Below are 23,200 nucleotides of genomic sequence, written 5' to 3'. Positions count from 1 at the left end.
GCGGACGGGGGTGGGCGGGGTAGGCCGCTCCAATGGGCCGCGCCGGGCTTGTCTTCAGTAGAATTGATTTCTTCTCTCTCCCCCGCCTGTTCCGCAGCACGAACCACACGGCTGACGTCATGGACATGGCGCCGGCCCGTCCTCGTGCTGACCACCCGTTCGCACAGGATTCATGCGCCCCCACACGTGAAGCGCGCCCGTGGCGGCGAAGCTTAAGATCCCAGGGTCCCTGTACGATGGTCCCCCAAACCACCCCTTTCGGTTTTTCCGTGTGAAGAATAAGGAACGAAGCAGGCACCTGCAGGCCACCACCTTCCACCCCCCAATCACCGTTTTCGAACTTGCCTCTCCAATCCACCCATTATTTCCGTTCACCCGCAAATCTCCATCGCAGGAGCTCCTCCACACCTTCTCCACGGCCGCCGCTTTCCTTCTGCGCCTTCCCTCACGAAAAGAAAGAAAGAAAAAAAAAATGTCCGAGCCAACAACAACCCTCTCCGCCGCCCAACAACCAACCACCACGACCACCTCGTCGTCCTCCGCCTCCTCGACCCCCGGCGCATCCACCACCTCCTCCTCCACCTCCACCTCCACCTCGCCCTCCTACTACTCCACCTCCACCTCCTCCTCGGCCTCCACCCCCACCCCGACCGTCCACTCCCTCGCCCCCACCCCTGCCCCGAGCCGCAACCCGTCCCTCTTCCCCGGCGCCGACAACAGTCCTGCCGCATTGGGATTGGGGCTTTTCGGTGGTGCTGCCGGTGGTGCAGGTGGTACGAACGGCCGCACCACCCACCTCAGTACGGCCGCGCAGCCCGGCGGCCGCCACTTCGCGAACAATGCGGATTACATCAATGCGCTTGCTGCGGCGGCGCAGGCGTCGCTGCAGTCGGCGCCGAGTTCGCCTGGTGCGGATCTGCCGATTGCGAGGGGGAAGAGGGGGTCGGTGTATGGTGGGTTGAGCGGCGGTGCGGGGGTGGGGGTGGGGGTGCAGGAGCAGCAGTCGCTGCCGGAGCGGTTGAATGAGATGCTGGTTGATGAGGAGAGGGAGAGGGAGCGGGAGCGGGAGCGGGAGGCGGAGAGGGAGAGGGAGGAGAAGGGAGCGGAGCGGGAGGAGAATGGCGAGAACGGCGAGAGGGCGGACAGAGCGACGGACCTGCCGCCTCTAACGACGGCGGCGATGCATCCTCCGCGTGCGCCGCAACAGCAACAGCATCAGCAGCAACAGCAGCCGGCTTTCGACCCTGCGCGCGGCAGCTTCCTCGACGTCGACTCCATCACCCCGGTCACGACGCCTGGTTCTGTCGATCACCAGGGTATCCTGTGGTCGGGCGGTGCTGGTGCGCCGCGGGGCGGGCCGGTGAGCGGCGCGGCTGGCGGCGCGAGGGCGGTGGATGAGATGGAGGTTGAAGAGGAAGAAGCGGAAGAAGAAGAAGAGCAGTATGAGGGCTTCGTCGACCCGTTTGCACGGGCGAGGGCGGGCGTGAGCGTCGCGAAGGGGGAGGGCTTGGTGCAGCAGGCTGGCGTGATGATGAATGGGCATCAGCATCAGCAGCAGCAGCAGCAGCAGGATGGGGGGTTGGATGGTACGTCGGATAGGCAATAGTGTTGGGGGTGAGTAGAGGTGTTTGGAGGAGCCCGGCGATATTCTCGTCGTGACGTTGATTCCCCGGAATAGCACACAACTTTTTCTTTCTTCTGTACTATTAGCAACGCATAGCTAAGTGGACACATCTGGTATGTTGTATTGCTTGCTTGGGTTAGGGAAATTTGTAGCTCGTGTGACTGAGGCTTCAGCCGTTCAATCGGGTTGAAGCTTCGTCATCAAAAGCGTGTTTTCAGCTCATATCGTTCGCTTTGGGATGCTCTTTACAGGGAGGCGGGCGGTGTTGTACGTAAATGAAATCTCCACTATTACATCTGTTAATATCATACAGTCAACGCGAAGTCAATCCACTGAAGTGGGAAGGAATCAATGCTTGGGATTAAGCTTTTTTGAAAAGTCGGCAGAAAATTTCTAATCCTGGCTGAATTGGATTTGGTACTTCCAATTGCTTCATTGGCAGCTGCAATGCGTGATTCAATGCTTCATACAACCAACTGGTTTCGTCTGTATTCCGGCGCTGATCGGAGATCCTTGCGTGGTGATGTAGGAGATATCCTGATAGGTAAGTCGAGGTGAGCCGATATCGGAATTTTTTTTCTCTTACGGAATGCTTTAATTGGCATATGTCTCACAATTGAAGGCCCTGATGTACATGTTACAGATGTCAAGGCTGATGCGGACTATGATGCATGCCCCTGGGGCCGTGCGTCAGAGCTCCTGCCGCACGTGCCAGCTCGGAGCCGCGGCAAATCAGCCCTACCCGATCGGCCACATCGCTGCTGTTCGAGCTACCGCCCGCCATCCATCCATCTCTCCTCCAACCCGATTTGCTGGTCTTCCCGACCTTGTCTCGCACTCGCACCAGCGCCTCGAGCTGGAGCCGTGCTGACCGGACCTGCCGCGCCACAATCGATGCTTATCTCGCCCCAATTCCCCCGCTAATTCGTTACGCCATGCCGCGTTGAGCTCTGAGGTCCACATCGATTCGAACAAGACGTGACGCCAGCAATGGCCCCACACATATTTCCAACGGATGAAGAGCTGGGGAAGCGGGATGATGACTACGCTCCTGGCAGCAAATCTTCGCAAGCCTGGCGTAACATTCCCTACAACTACCGTCGCCGTCGCGTTGCCGTCATCATAGGTGCTGCGCTTTTCGTGTGGCTGCTCCTGCACATAATCTATAGTGGCGATCCAGACTACGTGGTATACGATGCGTCGAACCCTCCGAAGCCGGTCAGACCAAACGGACCACCACCGAAGGTCGTCGACGATACCGACGAGGCGGCGCGGCAGCACTACTACAACGGCCATATTAAATTCTTTGAGCTGGGCGATTCTCTGCACAAGATAAGCGGAACGAGCGGGATGCGGGATAAGAATCGCAATGTATTGTTCGCCGCCTCAAACCTGAAGAGCGTGTCGGCGCTGCTTCCCCTGGCTTGCGAAATGGGAAAGTGGAACCGGAACCATGTGCACTTTGCCATCATGGGTCGGTACGACATTTTCTTGGATGATATTCTCGAGGTGAATGGTGTTGATCGCGAGGGATGCGACGTCCACTGGCACGACGCTCGCCCAGATTATGTGACATTTAGCTCCGATGCCCGAGCCGAGGCTGTCGTTGCCGCAGCCATGGGCCATATCCACACTTTCATGCATCCACAAGTCGTTATAACCGATGACTCCGCCAGAGAGGACACGTTCTTTACCAAGGGACTTCGAAGAAAGACTGGAGCCCGCCACCTACCAGTTATAGAGATCCCTCAGGGTCGTGCGGATAGCCTGGAGTGGCTCACTCGTCTCGACTCTAGCTCACTGAGAGCATGGCATACTCCCAGCGTTGATATCCTCATCCATGCACCTCCCAAGTCTTCGGGATCGCTTCTCCGCCTGCTTCAGTCCATCCAGAATGCTGACTACTCTGGGCTGACTCCTCCTCGAATCACCATCGAGCTGCCCCCTGACATAGACCCTCCATCAAAGTGGTTTCTCGAGCGCATGGCCTGGCCTCCATCGCTAAAGGAGCCCTTCTTGACGCCTCGCCAGAACGGACTCATCCTGCGACACCGCATTCCGGACCAGCAAATCTCATCCGACGAGGCAGCAGTGCGCTTCCTCGAGTCCTTCTACCCCTCTCTCGGCTCCCACGTCCTGCTCCTCGCACCAAACGCCCAACTCTCTCCCCTCTACTACCACTACCTCATGTTCCACCTCCTCGAGTACCGCTACTCGGGCTTCGCCGCCACCGACAACGACCACCTCCTCGGCATCAGCCTCGAGCTCCCCTCGCACCACCTCAACGGCACCACGGCCCTCGAGCCGCCGACCGCGGAATCCCTCCACGGCGAGCGCTACGGGCCCGCGAAAAGCCGCCACCCGGACGCCGCCGTGCCCTTCACGTGGCAGGCCCCCAACAGCAACGCCGCCCTCTATTTTGGCGACAAGTGGGCCGAGCTGCACTCGTTCCTGACCAACCGCCTGCGCGCGTTCCGCCTGCAGCCGCACCCCGTGCCGCGCCCGCGCACCGTCCACGAGAGCTTGCCGGCGTGGCTCGAGTACTTCCTCGAGCTGATGCGCGCGAGGGGTTATTCGCTGCTGTATCCGGGCTTGGCCGACTCGTCGCATCGCACCGGCTTGGTGACGGTGCATAACGAGCTGTACCAGCCGCCTGAGGAAATGCTCGCGGCGCTGCAGAAGGACGACGAGGATGACGAAGACACGCCGCCCGCAGATGAATCATCAGCCTCCCCCTTCCTCACCGGCGACCCCGCCGCCGCCCTCGCCCCGCCTTTGAACCTCGAATCTTCTAGCGGCTTAGATGCTATCCCGCTCCACCAGATTCTGCCCTTCGACGCCGACCCCCCGCTCCTGCACGCCTTGCCCGCCCTGTCGCACCAGGGCTTGCTCTTCGCCGACGAGCAGGAACGCGATGATGCGGCGAGGGAGACGACACGCAAGTTTCGTCTGGCTATCGGCGCGTGTGAGCCCGAGCCGGTGGGTGTGGTGAGGAAGGTGGTCGAGGGGAGTGCGAGGGATTTGTTTTGTTTTGGGGGGGAGGGGGTGGGGGATTTTGAGGGGGTGGGTGATGATGAAGGGGAGGAGGGTGGGGGGAAGGGGAAGAAGAAGGAGGAAGAGGGGGAGAAAAAGGAAGAGAGGAAGGATGGGAAGAAGGTGTATATGGGGGAGGTGTTGGAGAGGCTGGAGGAGGACGTGGATGAGGTTGGTGGTGGCAAGAGCGAGGATGTGGTGGAAGAGAAGAAGGGTAAGCGACTGTGAGAGAGTGTTTTTTTTTCCTTTTCGATGGAGTTTGAGTGCGTTTTCTGGGATTTTTGGCCGCGCGGTGCGGCGGGATGGAGGAAGAAGAAGAAGATTTGCGCTGGGAGCGCGCTTAATTTCGGGGGTTTGGCGTGGAGAGAGCCATGTAAGTTCAATCCAGAATCATTCGATCTTGTACGGGCTTGTACACCTCTTCTTTGCAAACTACATTTACGCAGCATGCACATATTTGTGGGCCATTGCGGCTGAAGGCTAGCGTGAAGAATAGTAAAGCCCCCAGCGTAACCATGCTTTACCCTTTTCTTTTTTCTTGGAAAACAAACATGTATGAGGAGTTGAAGCTGTTGTCTAGATGCACATGTAGGATTCTCAATTCCGCATTCTCGTCCGGACGAGAGCCTCAGCTACCCACACATGTTGTTTTTCCAATAAAAAGAAGGAGAAAAGAAAAAGGCTAAGGAATAGCTACGCCTGGGCCTTACAGTTCTCAGTGATTACAGTCCCTCATGAATGGGCTAACTGCCCACCTGTCGGTGGTCGTGCTTTCAAGGCAGCTTTTTGTATGAGCGAGCCAATCAGGACCCCGGAAAACGACAGGGTGGGCGGTTTACCCGTTCCTGGAAGGGACTGTACTTTATCCCCAAACACTTAGTCGGCACTCAAGGATCGAAATCCTTTGACCCCGCTCATGGCAATTCTTCAAATACATACGCGTAAGTCTTGTGTACCGTTACACTTACTCGATTGGGCGTCTACACCGCATCCACCAGCTGACGGGCGAGCGGGGGATTTCTGCAGCCACTTTCCTTGGCTCCTGTCACTGCCACTGCTCAGTCTACGATATGCGCTGCATGCGCCCGCTCCTGCAACTACTGCTCGTTGCTTCTGACTCGTGTTTAAGCCACAATCGCACACGACAGGAGCCTGAGCCATGCACCCCTCATACCCTCATGTATGCAAACCCCTCTCAAAGGCGGTGGCTGGGGTGAATTTGTTTTTCCGTATATCGGACGCCTGTCAACTCCCCCAAAAACAGCGGACGCCTAACCTATCGCATCATCCACACGGACACAGTCATCCCCTGTTCTAAGCCTCTCCACTGTTCTCACCGCTAGCCATTGACCGCGAGAGGGGAGTGTACTTAAGGACTTCCCTTGCGCGACTTCCTTTCTGTACTCTTATCCCTTGTGGACATGGTGTTTCTCAAGTATTTCAATGAGGCAGTGACCTCGTTCATCTTGCTCTTACCTCTCGTCGCGGGTACGCAGAACGTATCGAATTCGCTGCCGACTGTCGACCTCGGATACGAAGTATATCGGGCCGCCGACTTCAACGTGAGGCTACTCAATCCCAATTCATGAAAAAGCTTCGCTCTTCTCACGCTCTCGCGACAGCAAACCGCCGGCTACTACAACTTCTCCAACATCAGATATGCTGCCCCACCTCTCGGAAACCTGCGCTTCAGAAAGCCCGAGCCTGCCCTGACCGACCGCTCAGTGGTCAATGACGGCAACACCAACCGCATCTGTCCCCAAGGGTCGGCCAACTGGGGTATTGTTGGGACTTTTCTCTTGGATTACATCGCCACCGGCAAGCTTCCAAACATCAGTACCAGCGCCATAAACGACGTAATAAATTCCGACACCGTTACGAATGTCACGCGGGACCCGCGCGAAAGCGAAGACTGTCTCTTCCTAGACGTGATTGTTCCGCAGGGAGTCTTCGAGAACGCAGGTTCCGGACATCGTGGAGCTCCTGTTCTCGTTTGGATACATGGTATGAAGACCACCACCACCACCCCCAAGCCAGGCAGCCACCATTAACAAAGTTTCCAGGCGGCGGCTACACCTCCGGATCCAAAACCGGCTACGGCAGCCCCGCCGGCCTGCTCAAGCGCTCGCCCGACGACAGCAGCGCCATCTACGTCTCCATGAACTACCGCCTCGGCGCCTTCGGCTTCCTCTCCGGCCCCAGCCTACAAGAAGACGGCACGGCCAACGCCGGCCTGTACGACCAACGCCTGGCCCTCCAGTGGGTCCAGGACCACATCCACCTCTTCGGCGGCGACAAGGACCGCGTCACCATCTTCGGCGAGTCCGCGGGCGGCGGCTCCGTCATCCACCAGATCACGGCCTTTGGCGGCGAAGAAGCACCCTTATTCCAGCAAGCCATCCCGCAGTCGGCCGGCTGGTTCCCGATCGGCTCGCCGCGCGACCAGGAGCGGGTCTTCCAAGACTTCCTTGCTGAGGTCAACGCGAGTAGTTTGGCTGACGCGCGGAATGCGGAGGAGGAGGTACTTATTGTGGCTAATGCGCGCCAGGTCGCGAGGTCTGTCTACGGCCAGTTCACGTACGGCCCGGCCATCGACGGCGATTTCGTGCCGCTGGACGCGAAGGCGCTGCTCGCGCAGGGGCGGTTCGCGGAGGAGGTGCGCGTGCTGGCGGGGCACAATGCGGATGAGGGACTGCTCTTCGCGCCGCCGGTGACGAATGATGAGGACTTTGTCGCGTTCGTGCGGGATGCTTTTCCCAGCGCTGCTCTGGATGTCGTGGACTACATCACTGGCACGCTCTACCCGCCGGTCGGGGATGGCACGCTGTATGAGAACGACATCGAGCGCGCCGCGCTGCTCTCCAGCGAGGCCTTCTTCACCTGCGCCGACTACGCACTCAACCGCGCGAGCGAGAACGACAGTTATCGGTACCTCTTCGCCGTCCCGCCAGGCCTGCACGGCCAGGATGTTGGGTATACGTACTTCGACCCCACCGCACGTAGTAACGAGAGCGACGACAGCCTCCTTTATCGCCTCTTTGGTCCTGTCAACGAGACGCTGGCGCTGGTGCTGCAGGATTACATTACGAGTTTCGCTGCGAGCGGGGTTCCGGAGAGTGCGGTGGATGGGTTGGCGAAGGTTGATGTGTATGGGCGGAACGAGAGTGTTGTGAGGTTGGACAAGGGTGGGATCGAGGAGGTGAGGGATCCGGCGGCGAATGAGCGGTGCAGGTGGTGGATGTTGGGGCTGTATTATTGATTGGACGACGGATGCCGTGGGTGGTTGGAGCTATCGTCGGGACGAGAATGTCGAATTAAAAACTAGACATACACGTTTGGATGGTAGCTTCAGCTACCAATGACATGAACGAAATATGTTCCAAGTGTAGGTAGTAGAGTCTTGGGAGCGGGGGGCGGGCGAACTCGCGGGGCCACGCTCGCGCTTTCCTAAATTTCTAGATCGAGTAATCTCCAAGCCCCGCGCTTTCCCTTTCCTTGTTGCTGTACAGAAGCCTCAACCATCGCGCTTCCCCTGATTACCGTAAGCTCTGGGCGAGCGGTCTTTAGGCGCAGCGGCTTGTTGGGCTTCTCACACTAGCCCTGCCCACCTCGCCCACGTACGCACGCACGATCTCGAACTTTCCGTGCCTCTGACGTTGAAACCTCGTTTTTTGTCGTTTTCCAAGTTTCGACTGTTTTTTTTTTCTGTCATCAAGATGGAGCCCGCGGAGAACAGAGCGGCGACGGAGGTTGGGCAGGGCAACGTGGCTGAGGCCGGTGGAGAGGTGAGTTTCCGAGTGGGAATCATAGAGAATCACGCTAATTATGGTTCGGATTCCAGAAGAAGCGGAAGAGGACTGGAGTACCGCGCCAGCATGGCGATGTCGGTCCCGCTCTCAGACAGTGAAGCAGAAGATACCCGGGCCATGCCCAAGCGGAAGCGCAACAAGCCGAGGCGAGGCAAGGAGCAGCGAGCAGCCCGCCGAGCGGAGTTTCAGCAGCTGGGTGAGCAGACTGCTGAGCGTCACGAGGAGGAGCCTGCTGCTGCTACTGCCACCACCACCACCACCACCACCACCACTTCCGCCGCCGCCGCCGCCGCTGCTTCTGCTGCCGCTGCCGCTACTGCTGCTGCCGCTGCCGAGACTGCCGCCACTGCCGCTGAGACCGCGGCTGCTGCTGAGACCGCGGCGGCTGCTGCTGCCACCGCCGCTGCCACTGCCGAGACTGCTGCTGTCTCGCCGCCGCCAGCGCGTTAGGTCTATAGACCACACTTTGGGGCAGTGTGCGAGGCCCGGAAGACCCCCTCCGCCTTGGGTAAGCGGTAGTATTCAAATATAGCCGTAGGACAACGCCCCGGGGCAGCGTTCGAGGCTCCCAGTCCCCACTTCTACTGGCAGGATGCAGGGTTCCGAAGCCTCCAGGGTGAGCTGGATGGTGGAGGGGCTCTGTCTTCAGCGATGCTCGTACCTTGCCGTGGTGCTGAAGCTCACCGGGTTTCAAACGAAGAGACACAATCCTCGTCTCGATACCGGTGCTAAAACGAGCAGTTGTCGAAACACAGTGCGACAACACCTGCCAGTCCAATGCGTCCTACTTCCAAAAATTCAGAAGGATGTATTGCCATTAGCCCTGACCTCTCTTTACGGGCTTATGGAAAAAACCGAAAGCAAACTTCGATCGACTCCAACTCATCGATCAGACACAATTTTCCTCTCTCGTGGACTCACCAAGAATTCCCGATCACGGCCCATCAATAGATCGGATTCATCCTGCTGCATCGGTGCCTCGGTGGACCCGACTTTGTTATCACATGTCTTCCGTTACCTGAAAAACTCTTCATTGTCACCCTCCTCAAACCTTTCCTGTACGCCTTGCGGTGCACGCACAGTTTCTCCAAAAACGAACTTGAAAACGGCTCTCAATGCTTTCCCAGGACAGCATCCTCAAGTCCTACCAATGGCGATTGCTCTCCGGTGGCTCAAGGGCAAATTTCTTCTCGAGATTGAATCCTGGCCTGCTCTTATCGCCCCTCTAAAGCAGCCCCTCTCCATGGCAGCTTTGCTTCAATGGTTCTCTAAAGTAGGCTCCTCTAAACCTACCAAATTTCGATGTTCGCCGATGGCACGAAGGTGAACTCCTAAGAAAAAAAACGACCCTCAAGCTGCTCTCTCACTGCTTGTCCACGGCAGCCTCTCTTCACTGTCATCTCTCCATGGCACTCTCTTCATGGCAGCTTCTTTTCACTGTCCTTCTCTCCATGGCGGCTTCACATCTAAGGCAGACTCTCTACGGCAACCTTTCTCGGTAGCCTCTCTCTATAGCGGCTTCAATTCCAAGGCAGCCTCTTTCCATGTCAGACTCTCTCTGTAGCGGCTTTACTTCAAAGGCGGGTTTCCTTTCCTCCAAAGCGGATTAATCTCCAACACCGCTTTATCTCCAACGCAGCCTGTCTCTAACAGCCTCCCCTATAAGGCAGCCTCGCTATTTGGCAGTTTACAGCTAAGACGGCTTTACCCCATGGCAGACCTCTGGGAGGGCTCTCTCTCTTTCTACCAGCTCCACCTTCCAAAGAAGCTTTGCTTTCCAAGGCAGTCCTTCTCCAAAAGAGTTCGCTGGAATTCTACTGGTAGCTAATGACATTCAATGCTAAATGGGATCCTCACCCAAGACATTGGTCCCAACCTACTTGACAACCATCCAAGACGGTCCTACACGAAGTTAGTTTTCCGCTAAAAACAGCCTGCTGCAGACCTACCAATTGGAAACCCATCCACGAATATCATCCTCGGCCAGTACCAAGTACTCATCCATCTTCTGTACGACCGATGGATATCTCAATCGGAACTCTAACCTGTTCAATGGCTTGCTAAACCCATGCGTTGGAAATTGGAACATCCTTCAAGAAGATTTTCCTGAGCCGGCTTCCAGTGCTTCTTTACCACTTCCATGAACAGTCGGAACCTCATCAGCAAAACGGCTCCCAACCTGCTGAAACACTCTTCCGCAAAAATGCTCCAGATATTGCCACAGGCATCCCAGAGCAAACGGAGAACTCATGCAAAACGGACTCTGATCTGCTCAAGACCTTCTCGGCAAACATGCTCCAGACCTACCTCCGGATTCTCAGAGCAAACAGGGATCTCACTCAAGAAAACTAACCTCACCCTGCTCTAAGTCTTGTCCTAGAATTTGAAGGACAATAGGTATTCTATCTTGATCACCTCGATCACGGTTCACCTCTGAGTGTCCCAATTCCAACCTTGTGGTCCTATGGCGAGAAGCATCTCGCCTGATGCATGACCGACAAACCACCCTTGTCTTTTTTTTTTTTTGAACATATTGCGAAGGGATCTCAAGGGGCTGGAGGTGTGTAATATTTTTTTTACCGTGCTGATGTCTGCTGTCTGCTTCTATGGACGCCACTCTCTGTGCTACAGGCTGGAGCTGGTGCTGGAATGTCTCTTTTATCAAGTTCCTCTATGTGCAAACCCAGGTATGCAAATTTCTAACAGAATGCAGGAATGCCGATTCGAAGGCGAAACACCATCCAGTTGACCGCAGATACCGCATTGAAACCCACGCTTCGTCAGTCGTTCGTAAAGTCGTTGCCACTTCTCCCCTTCAGTGATCCATGATCTTTCCGGGATTCAGCAGCCAGTGGGGGTCGAGAGCACGCTTGATGCTCTTCATCACTTCAACTGTTTCCGGTCCAAGCTCCTTTAGGAGTGACGCTTTCTTTCCAAGGCCGATGGAGTGCTGGAGAGATTAGCTTGAGCCGTCTCGCAAAAGCAGTCGAACATACCTCGCCGGTACAAGTACCGTCCATTTCGATGGCCCTGTCAACCATTCTGTATACGCAGTTCTTCACGGCTTCGTATTCCTTGGGGTCCTTCTTGTTATACAAGATGCTTTCATGGAAATTTCCATCGCCGATATGACCAAGAACGCTGGCAAAGACTCCAAGGTCATCCATCTCCTTTTTCGATACCTCTGCATAGCGTGTCAGCTCACGGACCCACAGGAAATCCTGTTGATTAACTTACCGATAATGTCGGGCAATCTCGATAGTGGCACAGCAACGTCAGTCGACCACACATCCAGATCACCTTCCCTGAGTGCCAGCATGCTCCACAGCGCCTCTTTTCTCGCCGACCACAGTTCCTTCTGGTCCTGAGGATCCGTCGTGAATTCGAAATTACCCGCATTATGGGATTTCGCAATGGCCTTCACCAGCTTGATGTTCTCCTGCACGCCGGCTTTCGTGCCAGAAAACTTAAAGAACATGGTCGGTGCCTCTTTCCACGTCCTCTTCGTCGCCTTGACCCTGTTGATGACGCTCATCTGGACCTCATCCATGATTTCCATGGCCCCTACCTGAATGCCCGCCCGCATGATGTCCGCGGCGGCCGAAGCAGCCTCTCTTATCGTCGGAAACGGCACCACGGCGACGCTCGTCTCCTGCGGAATAACGGTGAGCTTTAGGGTGATTTCCGTAACGATCCCCAAGGTCCCTTCCGAACCGATGAAAAGATTCGTCAGATTATACCCGGCCGACGTCTTCCGCGGCCTCCGCCTCGTCTTGATGACGGACCCGTCCGCCAGCACGACGGTTAGGTTGACGACCCACTCCTTCATCGTTCCGTACCGCACCGCGTTCGTCCCGCTGCAACTCGTGCCCACCATGCCTCCAATCTTGGCGCTCGGTCCGGGGTCGACGGGGAAGAACAGGCCCGAGTCCTTGATCTTCTCGTTCAGCTCCATCCACGGCACGGCGGGTTGAACCACCACGTCCATGTCCTCGGCGTGCAGCTCGATGATGCGGTCCATGTGGGCGAAGTCGATGCTCACGCCGCCGAAGGGCGCGGAGAAGTTGGCCTCCAGACTCGACCCGCCCGAGTAGGGGATCATGGGGATCTTGTAGCGGTGGCAGACTTGGGCGATTTGGGAGACTTGGGCGGTGTTGCGCGGGTAGGCGACGGCGACGGGCAGCTGGTCGATGTTGACGCTCGACCATTCGGAGTAGCCGTGGGCGCGCAGGTCGTCGTCGTCGGTGCTGATGGCGTCGGCGCCGAAGAGGGTGCGGAGTTCGGTTATGGCCTGGTGGTTGGTTTTGGGGGTTAGTTGGTTTGGTCATTGTGTAGGAAGCAGAAGGATGGATTGGGAGCTTGTAAACAGCTATGCGGATGCAAGCTATCATTGCGGATATACCTTTTCCATTTCTTTTTGGGAAGCATAGACGGGCTTGCTTGTGCCAGACTTGAACGCATTGAAGGAACCGTTGTCGTAGACACCGTAGAGGTATGTCAGAGCTCCAGTGAAGCTTGAGAACAGTATCACACGGCAGGTCGTCCAGAAAGCTGGTGGTGGGTTCGCTTTTGGCACAGCATTTCTCGCAGCCTGGGCGGAACTCTTCCGCGCTTGAGAGATGACGCCATTTGCAGTAAAGGGACGCACAAACGGCCGCACTTGCCTAGCAGCAGCTCGGAACATGGTGGGATGGGGGAGGACGACGACACACGGAGAGAGAGGGGCACGCACACGACACAGACCGGCGAGCGGGCGGCGGCGCGGGAGTGTTGCTTATAAACATGGGTAGCTGAACAGCGTGCGCACGCGCGCGCGCGCGCCGGCAACTAGCGGGCTAGTCTCCGCTCAGGAACAGCCTGTCGAGATGCGGGAAAAAAAAGGGACATGGCTTAGTAGAGCAGGTGGGGCTCTCGTCTCTCCCCTCTCCGGACAGGGCTGCCCGCTTGGTAACTGCTGTCATCATGGCTGGACGGCTGAACGGTTCACGATATGCGCGGTGCCGGATCGTCGCGCGCCGCCGCAACATGCATGCATACCAGGCAGCCGCTGGTAATAATAAAAGGCCTTCTCCCAGAAAAGAAAGCAGCATGCTGCAAGTGTGCGATTGGCCAGTAGGGACGCAGGTCTGACGGGGCGTTGGGCTCGAATCAATGTTGCGCCGAAGCAAAGCGGACGAGGGCTGCATGATCAGCTGCAGGGGCCACCGTTGGACACTGAGATTGCGGGGAAAGGTGTGCGGTGGTGCAACAAAGAGAGCAGCAGCTTGGGCTGACGAGCCGAATATACGTAAATTAGTAGACCACCATCTTCTAATATTGCCATATTGAGGGCTGAACGAGCCATGCTCGCGAGTGCTGATGAATCACGCAACAGGATGGACGAAAGAAAGGGCTGAAATGTGCGGCGTTCGGAAACCGGGGGCTTGCAGCGGATTGCCGCTCCTGGCCATTGGGGATCGATTGCGGCTGTTGCGAGCAGAACCCGAGGCCGGGAATATGGGGCCCGCCGCCGAGAAGCAGCAGCCCACTCTTCAAATGCTCTATCCGACTCCATAATGGCGTGCGCGAACAAAATTTTCCTTTCTGCAAATGAAGCCACCATTATCGGTGCCTGATGAATTCCTGCTCCCACCATGACCTGAAGCTGGGTTTTCCTCAAATTCCCTCAAATCCAGGCCAGTGTGTGTGGGGGAGACGGTCGGGCGCGTGGGGGTTGCCAACAAGCATTGCCGACGAGGTGGAGTGCCTCGTGACGAGCGCCCGCCTGTTCTGGATCTCGATGACGGGCTGGGGAGCTTCTTGTGGCTGACAAGTTTCAATCACATTGCAAAAAAAAAAAAAAAAAGGTTCCACAAGCTGATTGACTGAATGTGCATTACTTGTCTATTGCTTCACCAGCGCTTGAATACACAATGCCGAAAGTGCTGGAAGGAAGCTCATGCAGGATCAGATGTTGTTGGTATGTACCAATTGGTTCCGACGTACATGCACATCCCGGATGCTTTTGACGAGGTAGTCGCCGATGTCCGATATCTCCGAACATATTTTGTGTTGCTTCCTGCGTTTCCCTTCCGGCGCATTCATTGACCCTTTTTGTCTGTTTTTTTCTGTGCTGCAGAGAGTCGTTCAGAACCATTTCTCACTGTCATCACACTGACCACCCAGGTCAAGCAGCGCGTCCGATGTCGGCATGCGATGAAGCGAAACCAAGATGCAGTGGTTGAAAAATAATTCAGGAGCGAAAGTTCTGTTTGCTTTAAAGTAACCAGAGGAAGAGACAAGCTCACGCTGCAGGCACATCCGCAAGGCGGGGCGCTATTCCTTATCAGGGTGCAAAAAGTCGCCGATAGTGCGAGTCATTCATGACTTCTTTTCCCAGACCCTCCGTTCCACTACATCACCAGCCAAACCCTCATGCTCATAAGCCTGGCGCGGTCCTGGGCCACCACCCTCAGCCGTAATCCGCGCCGCTTCAGCACAGCAGCCACAATGGCACGCGACTACAATGTGCGCCTCTCCCCCCACACGCAGTTCTGCCCAAGTAAAAAAAAGTTACGGCATTGCTAACTGACGTGCGACAGGCCGCCGTCACGGCGCTCAACACGCTGCAGAGCAACTTCGCCATCGTCGATGCTATCCGCAAGTCCGGACTAGGCATGAACAAGAATGCCATCCCGGAGATGCTCGAATGGTTCCGCAAAGCCGGCTACGAGGTGTGCGGCTCCCCGTCCGCCGCCAAACAACAACCCGCGCTGACCTCGCAACCTACCTAGCCCTCCGACTTCGATCGTTTGAAGCCCATCCACATCGCCGGCACGAAGGGCAAAGGCTCGACGAGCGCCTTCGTCTCCTCCATCCTCGCACAGTACCACGCCGCGCCGGCGTCAGCCCCAGTCCCACGCAAGATCGGCCTCTACACGTCGCCGCACCTGAAGTCGGTGCGGGAGCGCATCCAGATCAACAATACGCCGCTGAGCGAGGAGGCCTTTGCCAAATACTTCTTCGAGATATGGGACCGGCTGGAGGCGGCGGCGCGCGCCGAGGGCAAGGACCCATCGGCGCCGGGCACGAAGCCCGTCTACTTCCGCTTCCTGACCATCATGGCGCTGCACGCCTACCTGCGCGAGGGCGTCGACGCGGCCGTCATCGAGTGCGGCATCGGCGGCGAGCACGACAGCACAAACGTCATCGTGAAACCCACCGTCACCGCCGTCACCAGCCTGGGCATCGACCACGTCGCTATGCTGGGCGGCACGCTCCCCGAGATCGCCTGGCACAAGGCCGGCATCTTCAAGCCCGGCGCCGCCGCCCTCTCGGTGCCGCAGAGCAGCCCGGAGGCCATGCAGGTCCTGCGCGACCGCGCCGCCGAGAAGGGTGTGGAACTCGTCGAGGTCCCGCGCCACCCGGACGTCGACGCCATCCGCCTCGGCCTCGCCGCCGACTTCCAGAAGACCAACGCCAGCCTCGCCGTCGCCATCGCCGCGAGCCATCTGCGCGCGCTCGGTGACACCAGCATGCCCGCTTCCGCCAAGGACATCAGCAGCTGGGCCCTCCCGGCCGAGTTCCGCCGCGGCCTCGAGCAGGTACGCTGGCCCGGCCGCTGCGAGATCCGCCGCGAGCCCGGCGTCGCCTGGCACATTGACGGCGCGCACACGCTCGACAGCATCGAGGTCGCCGGCCGCTGGTTCGCCGAGGAGATTGCTGCGTCGTCGTCGTCTGCATCCTCCACCACTACATCAGCTTCCTCGAAGCCTCGCATCCTCATCTTCAACCAGCAGACGCGCGACGCGGCGTCGCTGGCCCGCGCTCTATACGCAGCGCTGGCCGCCGGCGCCGGCGCCGAGCGCCACCCTTTCACCCACGCCGTCTTCACCACCAACCTCACCTTCCAGGACACGGGTTACAAGCCCGATTTGGTCAGCGTCAATACGAATGCTGACGACGTCGAGAAGCTGGCCGTGCAGGAGGCCCTGGCGCGCACGTGGTCCGAGATTGATCCGCAGACGGAGGTTAAGGTTGTGCGGACTATTGAGGAGGCGGTGAGGTATGCGCGGGGGGTTGCGGCGGAGGCGAAGGGGGTGGAGGAAGGGGAGGAGGTTAAGGTGTTGATTACGGGGAGCTTGCATTTGGTTGGTGGGGCGTTGGAGGTGTTGGATAGTAAGTAGAAAACGTTTATTGGAGGGTTTTTGTTTGCTTGAGAGGGATGAGCTTTTTCAACATAGATGCTCGGGTCGGGTCGGGATATAGAGAGGCGGCATTGCCATTGCGGCTTAAGGCTAGCTAGCACCGTGGATTCGTTTTTTTTTTTTGGTTCATGGCATGGGGAGGTGAAGCTATCGTCCGGATGGATATGTAAAATTATTAATTGTACGTTCACGTCTGGACGATAGCTTCAGCTACCCACGTATGGTGTTTTTATGAAGAAAACGAAAAGAAAAGGCTAGAGGCAGAGAGCAGCTGCCGGGGTGGAGTGAGTGGCTGGATGGGTGGGAGTGTCCCGTTTGATGAGTCCTCGTATTGTTTCGTTTGCTGCTTCGAGACGTATGTACTGCGACCGACAACTAAAAAAAAATTAAACATTGCTGGGTAGCTGAAGCTAACGTCTGGACGTATTTGTCTTAACTTAAGTCTTCCATCTACGGCCGGACATTAGCTTCAGCTACCCGCTTTCAACTATCTTTCTCTAATCCTTGGGTTCTTAGTTTTCTCCTCGGAAAAGGGTACGCACGGCAAGATGAGGAACGGCAGAAGGGCGCATGTAGCGGACTCAAGCAATTGTATGGTGGGAAAGCTGTTGTTACTATCTCTACCTCCAGTCGCGGCTAAGGTATAGACCGTTCGGATCCGTGCGTACGTAGCTGCCAGAGGCAGCCGCGTACCCGCGACAGTGCAGGTCAACATCGAGGGACTGGCTACGCTTTACGCCTGCGTCGCCCCAGTGAAGCATCGTCCGCATCTGAAAAGTCGTTCCGGTCCTGCTGACCCCCGCAGTACGATCCTCGAACGTTGTTCAGGTTGGTCCAGATATTGAGCAGCTCTGCAACGTCCATGAGCTCATCCCCAGTAAACTTCATGACAGAACCAAGCCCCTTGTAGGGGACAAGACGGGGGTGCCTGATGGCATCGTTGACGTAGGTGTATTGCCAGATGATCTCCAGCTCAACCAACTTGGGCGCGTTTTATCCGGGAAGTCGGTTCAGGACACGCGAGCTGAATGAAGGGTCGGCAAGCGGGTGGGGAGCGGCGGCATTGTGAGGGTTGCATCGGCGTCTGCGCCCATCATGGTCCAGGAGGCGTGCGGCTCGGTGGGGTGGCAGCAGCAGCTGGACGGCCGGCAGCTGCGTTGTTGGCAGGCGCTGTTGGTAGGTGCGACGGTCAAGGGGGCATTTAGTGCTTTCTTCCGGGTACTTAAATACATCACCTGTTCACCTCCTCAGTTCCGCGCCCAGTCCAACCGCACAACGTGCGCATACATAACGTCGCACGCGAGTGACTCCACCCCTCCGATCTTTGCGAGTGCGTCCGACTTGTTGGCTTTGTCGCGGAATTCAATAGCGCTTGAAATCAGCAGGAGTATTGGGCTCATTCTTAAAGGTACTACCCATGCTTCGTAGCATTCCCTTTGTCTCCTCTACAGTCTTGAGGAAGTGCTTGGCCTTTCGCATTCCGTAGCCCGTGATTGCGCGAGCTACTTCAATACCAACCTGGTCGATAACCTTTTCGTAGTTGCTGCGGTCGCTGCGCGAGTTCTGGTACCATGATTGAGGCTGTACGGCCAGCGTGGTCATTTAAATGGCGTCCTTGAGCCTTTTAACGCTGACGCGGCTGCTGGAGTCATCCCGGTACGTCTTAATGTTGCTGCATGGGAGCTTCATGCCTGAGTTAAGTTTCAGGTTGTTAACCTGGGACGGAGCACTGACAGGTAGACGTTCTCATAGGGGAGGAAGCGTGAAGCTTACATTGTTCTTTGGGCGAGTGGTCGGGGCTTATCCTTAGGAGGCTTGAATGGCGTCGTCGTCGGCTTGGGATGCCGGGCCTGCGAGGGTGCCTGCATCTGCTTGTTGGGCATGCGGGACTGGCTCGGCGGGTGCGTTTCTGATGCCTTGGTCGGCTTAGGAGCCTGATCAGCCCGGCTAGTCTGCGAGCGAGTTTGACGTGGTTGAGGAGTTTGGGGAGCTTGAGGGGTCTGGAGTGGCTCTCTGTGCAGCGCTGGGTGATTCATTATGACGTTTCGAAGATTAATAGACGCCTTTGAGGGTGTTTCCACAAAAGGGTTATCGTCGGCGTCCTTTTTCTCATCACGCGAAACCGTCATGTCGACATCGTGGCCAACATAACTTGATTTACGCATGTTACTGTGACTCCAGACCTGATCAAAGTCGAGCGATGTGAGGGGACTTTTCCGATCCCGATATAGGGTGCGCGACTCATCCACAGGCGATTTGCTGCTCTGCTCGTTGGATATGGTGAACCCGGTGTTCTGTACTGCCTGCGAAATAGTGCGCCACCGAAGGCGCCTCCACGGAGACTCGTCGTGAACATCATCGCCATCGATATAGTCGCGTACATTTCGAATAATCGCTGCGGACCTTTCGTTTCGGGGCGTATCTTCGAGTGAAACGAAGGTTAGGTGTTCAACTTTTGTTGCCGGATGTGAGGTTGCTAAGAAGGCAGTCACGATGTACGCAACTGCTCAACAGGGAAAGTTCCACTCCGCCGCCTCCGGGCCCCAAGAGGAAAGCGGGAAACGGCTTTTCTATCATGGCTATTGTGTGGTTATTGTGGAACGAAAAAGGAAATGCTATTGGCTTAGGAAGTATCTCTCTACCGACATGTTGCAGAACTGTGTGTACATCTTTTGGCTCTATACTGTCACTCATACATCGGGTACATGAGTCCTTCTATGTTTCATAACATCTTTGGAGTGTAGATCGTCATTTTTAGATTCCAGATTAGAAACATTCCAGCATGTGGGCTAGTGAAGCGCTTATGTGTTCAAAAGAAAAAAGAACAAGTGGTGGTTCGTCGACCCGCGGCCTATGACGCCAAGCGCCAATTCCGGCCCGCCACTGTCTCCTAGTTGCACTGCAAAAGCCTAAGCTAAAATGTTGTTATTTAGTGCTACTAGTTCGTCCATCCTAAACGTCGAGGCGGTGGTGCTAAAGTTTTGTACTTAAGCTGAGGCATTAGGAAGGTGGCGCGAGTTTTACGATAGGTGTTAATTACCTTAAGAGAGGAATGTACTAAAATACCATGTTCATAAAATCCTGCATAGTTAGAAATACTTCTTTGTTCATTGTTTGAAAGCCGAAATGCAAAAGTAAACATTTCCTTACCGATACCTATCCTCGTGTATAGATCGTGAGGCTGACCGCATGGCCGCGACATGTGATATTATCCGACATACCTGCAGACATTATTCGGAAGCTGCACTTGAAGACGAAAGCGCTGAGTATTACAGGAAACTGTAAGCATATTGTAAGCTGAGGGAGGGGGCTTATAGGGCGAGGCGGCGCCACATCGGAATAGAGGAAAGATATCATTGGTACTGTGTGATAACAATAAAGCACGGCTGCACACTCAACCATTTATAGTAGTGCAACCAACACCATACCTGCCGCCTTCATATTACGTGACAATGTAGCTGAGCTTTTAAGCCTCGAGTCGGTTCTGATATTTAGCCTTAACGACCTCATGCCCTCAGCAGTGCTTACGGCATTTGATCGAACCGCCCTACTCAACCTACCCATTCCATCATGTCATATCCATTTCCTTGGTCCCTGTTTCCTGAAGAATTGGACATTCTTCCGACCAGCTTTGCTGACACTCATCAATGGGTCATTGAAAATATGACATATTTCGATACACAGTGGATTGAATGTGCGTATCCTATCAGCGGCAGCTACTCACCAACGCCTCGATACATCTATTACGCATTTATCTTAATTGCTCTGTTTGGAAGAAAGTCAACTTGGCTTACAAACGCCGCCCTCGGTTTGGTTATGACCTTCAGCTCAACGGCAGCATTTCACGGAATCATCCTGGCCATCATTCGACGGAATTTGGCCCCGGAGTACCTCTTTGAGAACAGAAACTGGGAGATTGTGCAAGTTGACGGACCATACTTTGCCAATCACATAACTGATGGATGGCTGTACAATGTTACCACGAACGAGACTTGGTTACCAGTCCTTCCAATGGCCTGGGATAATGACGGCGATGCAATTCTGGTCATCGTAGGGGCGGCCTTCATTGTTCTACTCCCTATGCAGATTTGGTCCTCAACACTCCGTGAAGCGGGTGGGTTGAAGATACTTGTTGGCATTTGGAGCTGTCTGCTCCTCGCCGGTCTGATATCTGCTCTCATTTATGTCGAATATGTCCTCGTCTGGACTTTTCCGCAATTGCGCTTCTGCCCCCCAGGTGCCGCTGATAAGTTGCCATTCAGCAATAGAGGGCTCTACGAATACCCACTGGAATGGACGCCCGGGGATTGGTACCGCTGGAACAGGATCGTTGGGGAGCAGTATGTTTACAGGAATGCGACTGTCCGGTTTCCAGACATATGCCTTTACCCTTGCCTCCAATTCGAGTGGCTCCTACGCGATCCGGAAGATATCTACGTTTACGAAATCAATACTGCCGGTGGGTATAAAAATCCAAAATTGTGGGTTTTTGCGACCATTTATTTTCTGGTTGCCAGCTCTTGTGTTTGCAACATCTGCACCCTGTTGGTAACTCACACCAATTTGTTCACACACGAGAAGTGGGGGCTGGATCACAAACTTGTTCAGCACATACAAGATAGAGAATTCGCCGCTCTCTGGAAAAAAACGTATGAAAAAAGAAACCTTAAAACTTCGTTATTTCAACGAGTTGTTGCTATTTTCTTTTGGTATATCTCTTTAGTTGGGATTATAATGAGTCCTATTACACTTTTGGCTTTCGTCGTTGTTGTTGAATTACTGTTGTTGCGTTTCGATCCTGGAGCGGAAACTTTCCGGCACGTAGGTCAATGGGGTGCTTTAATCAGTGCTATGTTAGTCTTGTTATCTGCTTTTGGATCATGGCTTTTCGAACTTGACGAGTCGCGGATCCAAGAGGTATTCATGGCCTGTTAATATCTTTCTCTCGACCTTCGTGCCCAATTACCATCACTCATTGATGTATCTCCATTACTATTTATAAGGCTATTTATCTACTTCGGTATAATCTTTCATTCTCAAGTAACTATCATGCAATCTACCCGTCTGCTTAACAAAACCTTCACTTAGCACTTGTGTATATGAATAAGAGTCTTGTTACAAGATAGAGGACAACTCAATTCGAGAAAGCAGGAGTAGGAAATTAAATCGCATCACATTATTCAGCAATTTTCTATTCAAGTTCAAAATGCACCACCAACTCTAGAATTCTGAATTATTCTAGTCATTAGGGTCCTTTTCCAATAGCGAGGACCCCCACATTGTTGCGGCAGGCTGAGGCGAGAAGCTGAGGAGGTGAACAGGTGGTATATTGAACTACCCGGAAGAAAGCACTAAATACCCCCCTTGACTATCGCACCAGCCAGTAGGCATCCTATTCAGTTTGACCTGCAAGTGGCGCAAGAAATGCGTCGATGCAAACTCAGTCGCCGTACCATAGACGGCCTGGCCTGGAAACAGCAGGTATGAGGCTGCCGTATCCTTCCTGATGCCGACGGGGTCGACGCCGGGCTTCCAGCCGACGCTGTGCATGGCGAGCAGCTTGGGCGCGAGGAAGGCGTGCGCGAGGTTCGCCACACCGAAGACTTTAGCGTCGAAGGCGTTCTTGATCAACAATTGTGACTTTTGTTGCTGTTTGCGAAACACTATTGTTATCTGACAAATCCGAGGTGGAAACCTTCCGGCACGTAGGCTAGTGGGGTGCACTGATTGGTGCTGTTCTGGTTATCTTGTCCGCCGTGGGATCTCACTTTCTCGAACCTCGAGCACAACCGCCGTCGGAAGATGACGAAGCAGTAGAATTGCTGGCTGAAAGGGAATTAAGTTGGCCTCGCCGCCGTGATTCTCAGGCAACCACGGAAGAATTGTAGTCATAATGTATCTGATTGCTGCCAAAATGTTGCTACTTTATTCAATTTGAGCGGCCAAAAATGTCTGGAAGAAGTTTTGGAAAAGTGGCGAAGAGGGACTGAAGTTTGCAGTAAGAGAGTGGAATGCAAATATTCTGTTACGCCCGAAGTAGTCACTTTAGTGGAAGCCAGGTTACTCTGTCATCCCAACAACTCCCACATTCGCTTTGTGTGTAACTCGCAGGAATTGTTTGTGGAGTGACAATAGGTGTGAAGCTTTTGTTAGGGTGTTTGCTACCCCGTAACTTGTACACACTCGTCCATCCGACCTCTTCAACAACACCCTTGCGGTATCACTGAGAAGTAACACCTGTCTTACAGAGTACAGAACTTGTATCAGAGATTTGTGCAGTGCAATCAGCCAAGTTTTGCACAGTCTATTGAATTCATGAGTAATAAGGCCGCTTTAGAGAGTCTTAAGCTGATACGTTATGCTTTGCCGAGGGCATTCCAATTAATATCAAGGAATGCGTGGTAGATAACACTGAAAGGCATGGCTAGTGTATTGTAAGCTATACTAGTACTCGTCCATGATTTATGTACAAAGTCAAGCAAACAATCGATATTCCACCCGAGTGTTCAAGAGTTACTCGGTGTTTTTTTGTCAGACGAAGTTCACAA

General features: G+C 55.0%; 7 protein-coding genes across 7 annotated transcripts; 5 read left to right on the top strand and 2 right to left on the bottom strand.

Moving 5' to 3' along the window:
* Window positions 1-472: 472 nt before the first annotated feature.
* On the top strand, window positions 473-1,606 carry LTHEOB_4731 (uncharacterized protein; the record flags this gene model as incomplete). Its single annotated transcript, XM_035513798.1, has 1 exon — window positions 473-1,606. One exon carries the CDS (start codon window positions 473-475, stop codon window positions 1,604-1,606), a length of 1,134 nt encoding a protein of 377 aa, XP_035374780.1.
* A 1,008-nt stretch (window positions 1,607-2,614) lies between these two features.
* Window positions 2,615-4,885, top strand: LTHEOB_4730 (Glycosyltransferase 2; the record flags this gene model as incomplete). Its single annotated transcript, XM_035513797.1, has 1 exon — window positions 2,615-4,885. One exon carries the CDS (start codon window positions 2,615-2,617, stop codon window positions 4,883-4,885), a length of 2,271 nt encoding a protein of 756 aa, XP_035374779.1.
* A 1,193-nt stretch (window positions 4,886-6,078) lies between these two features.
* On the top strand, window positions 6,079-7,916 carry LTHEOB_4729 (Carboxylesterase; the record flags this gene model as incomplete). Its single annotated transcript, XM_035513795.1, has 3 exons — window positions 6,079-6,219; window positions 6,280-6,661; window positions 6,721-7,916. The coding sequence occupies 3 exons, from the start codon at window positions 6,079-6,081 to the stop codon at window positions 7,914-7,916; spliced, it is 1,719 nt and encodes a 572-aa protein (XP_035374778.1).
* A 616-nt stretch (window positions 7,917-8,532) lies between these two features.
* On the top strand, window positions 8,533-8,916 carry LTHEOB_4728 (uncharacterized protein; the record flags this gene model as incomplete). Its single annotated transcript, XM_035513794.1, has 1 exon — window positions 8,533-8,916. One exon carries the CDS (start codon window positions 8,533-8,535, stop codon window positions 8,914-8,916), a length of 384 nt encoding a protein of 127 aa, XP_035374777.1.
* A 2,365-nt stretch (window positions 8,917-11,281) lies between these two features.
* On the bottom strand, window positions 11,282-13,150 carry LTHEOB_4727 (FAD-binding protein; the record flags this gene model as incomplete). The annotated part of the gene is made up of 4 exons (XM_035513793.1): window positions 11,282-11,416; window positions 11,463-11,650; window positions 11,704-12,757; window positions 12,869-13,150. 4 exons carry the CDS (start codon window positions 13,148-13,150, stop codon window positions 11,282-11,284), a joined length of 1,659 nt encoding a protein of 552 aa, XP_035374776.1.
* Window positions 13,151-14,880: 1,730 nt separating this feature from the next.
* Window positions 14,881-16,631, top strand: LTHEOB_4726 (Folylpolyglutamate synthetase; the record flags this gene model as incomplete). The annotated part of the gene is made up of 3 exons (XM_035513792.1): window positions 14,881-14,973; window positions 15,048-15,179; window positions 15,240-16,631. 3 exons carry the CDS (start codon window positions 14,881-14,883, stop codon window positions 16,629-16,631), a joined length of 1,617 nt encoding a protein of 538 aa, XP_035374775.1.
* Window positions 16,632-17,378: 747 nt separating this feature from the next.
* Window positions 17,379-18,254, bottom strand: LTHEOB_4725 (putative MFS multidrug transporter; the record flags this gene model as incomplete). Its single annotated transcript, XM_035513791.1, has 2 exons — window positions 17,379-17,633; window positions 18,171-18,254. 2 exons carry the CDS (start codon window positions 18,252-18,254, stop codon window positions 17,379-17,381), a joined length of 339 nt encoding a protein of 112 aa, XP_035374774.1.
* Window positions 18,255-23,200: the final 4,946 nt, after the last annotated feature.

This window comes from Lasiodiplodia theobromae (genome assembly GCF_012971845.1).
Source record: "Lasiodiplodia theobromae strain AM2As chromosome Unknown scaffold_12, whole genome shotgun sequence".
Classification (NCBI taxonomy): Eukaryota; Fungi; Ascomycota; class Dothideomycetes; order Botryosphaeriales; family Botryosphaeriaceae; genus Lasiodiplodia; species Lasiodiplodia theobromae.
Note: the sequence above shows the minus strand (reverse complement) of the source record. Positions and strands in the feature narration are given on the sequence as shown.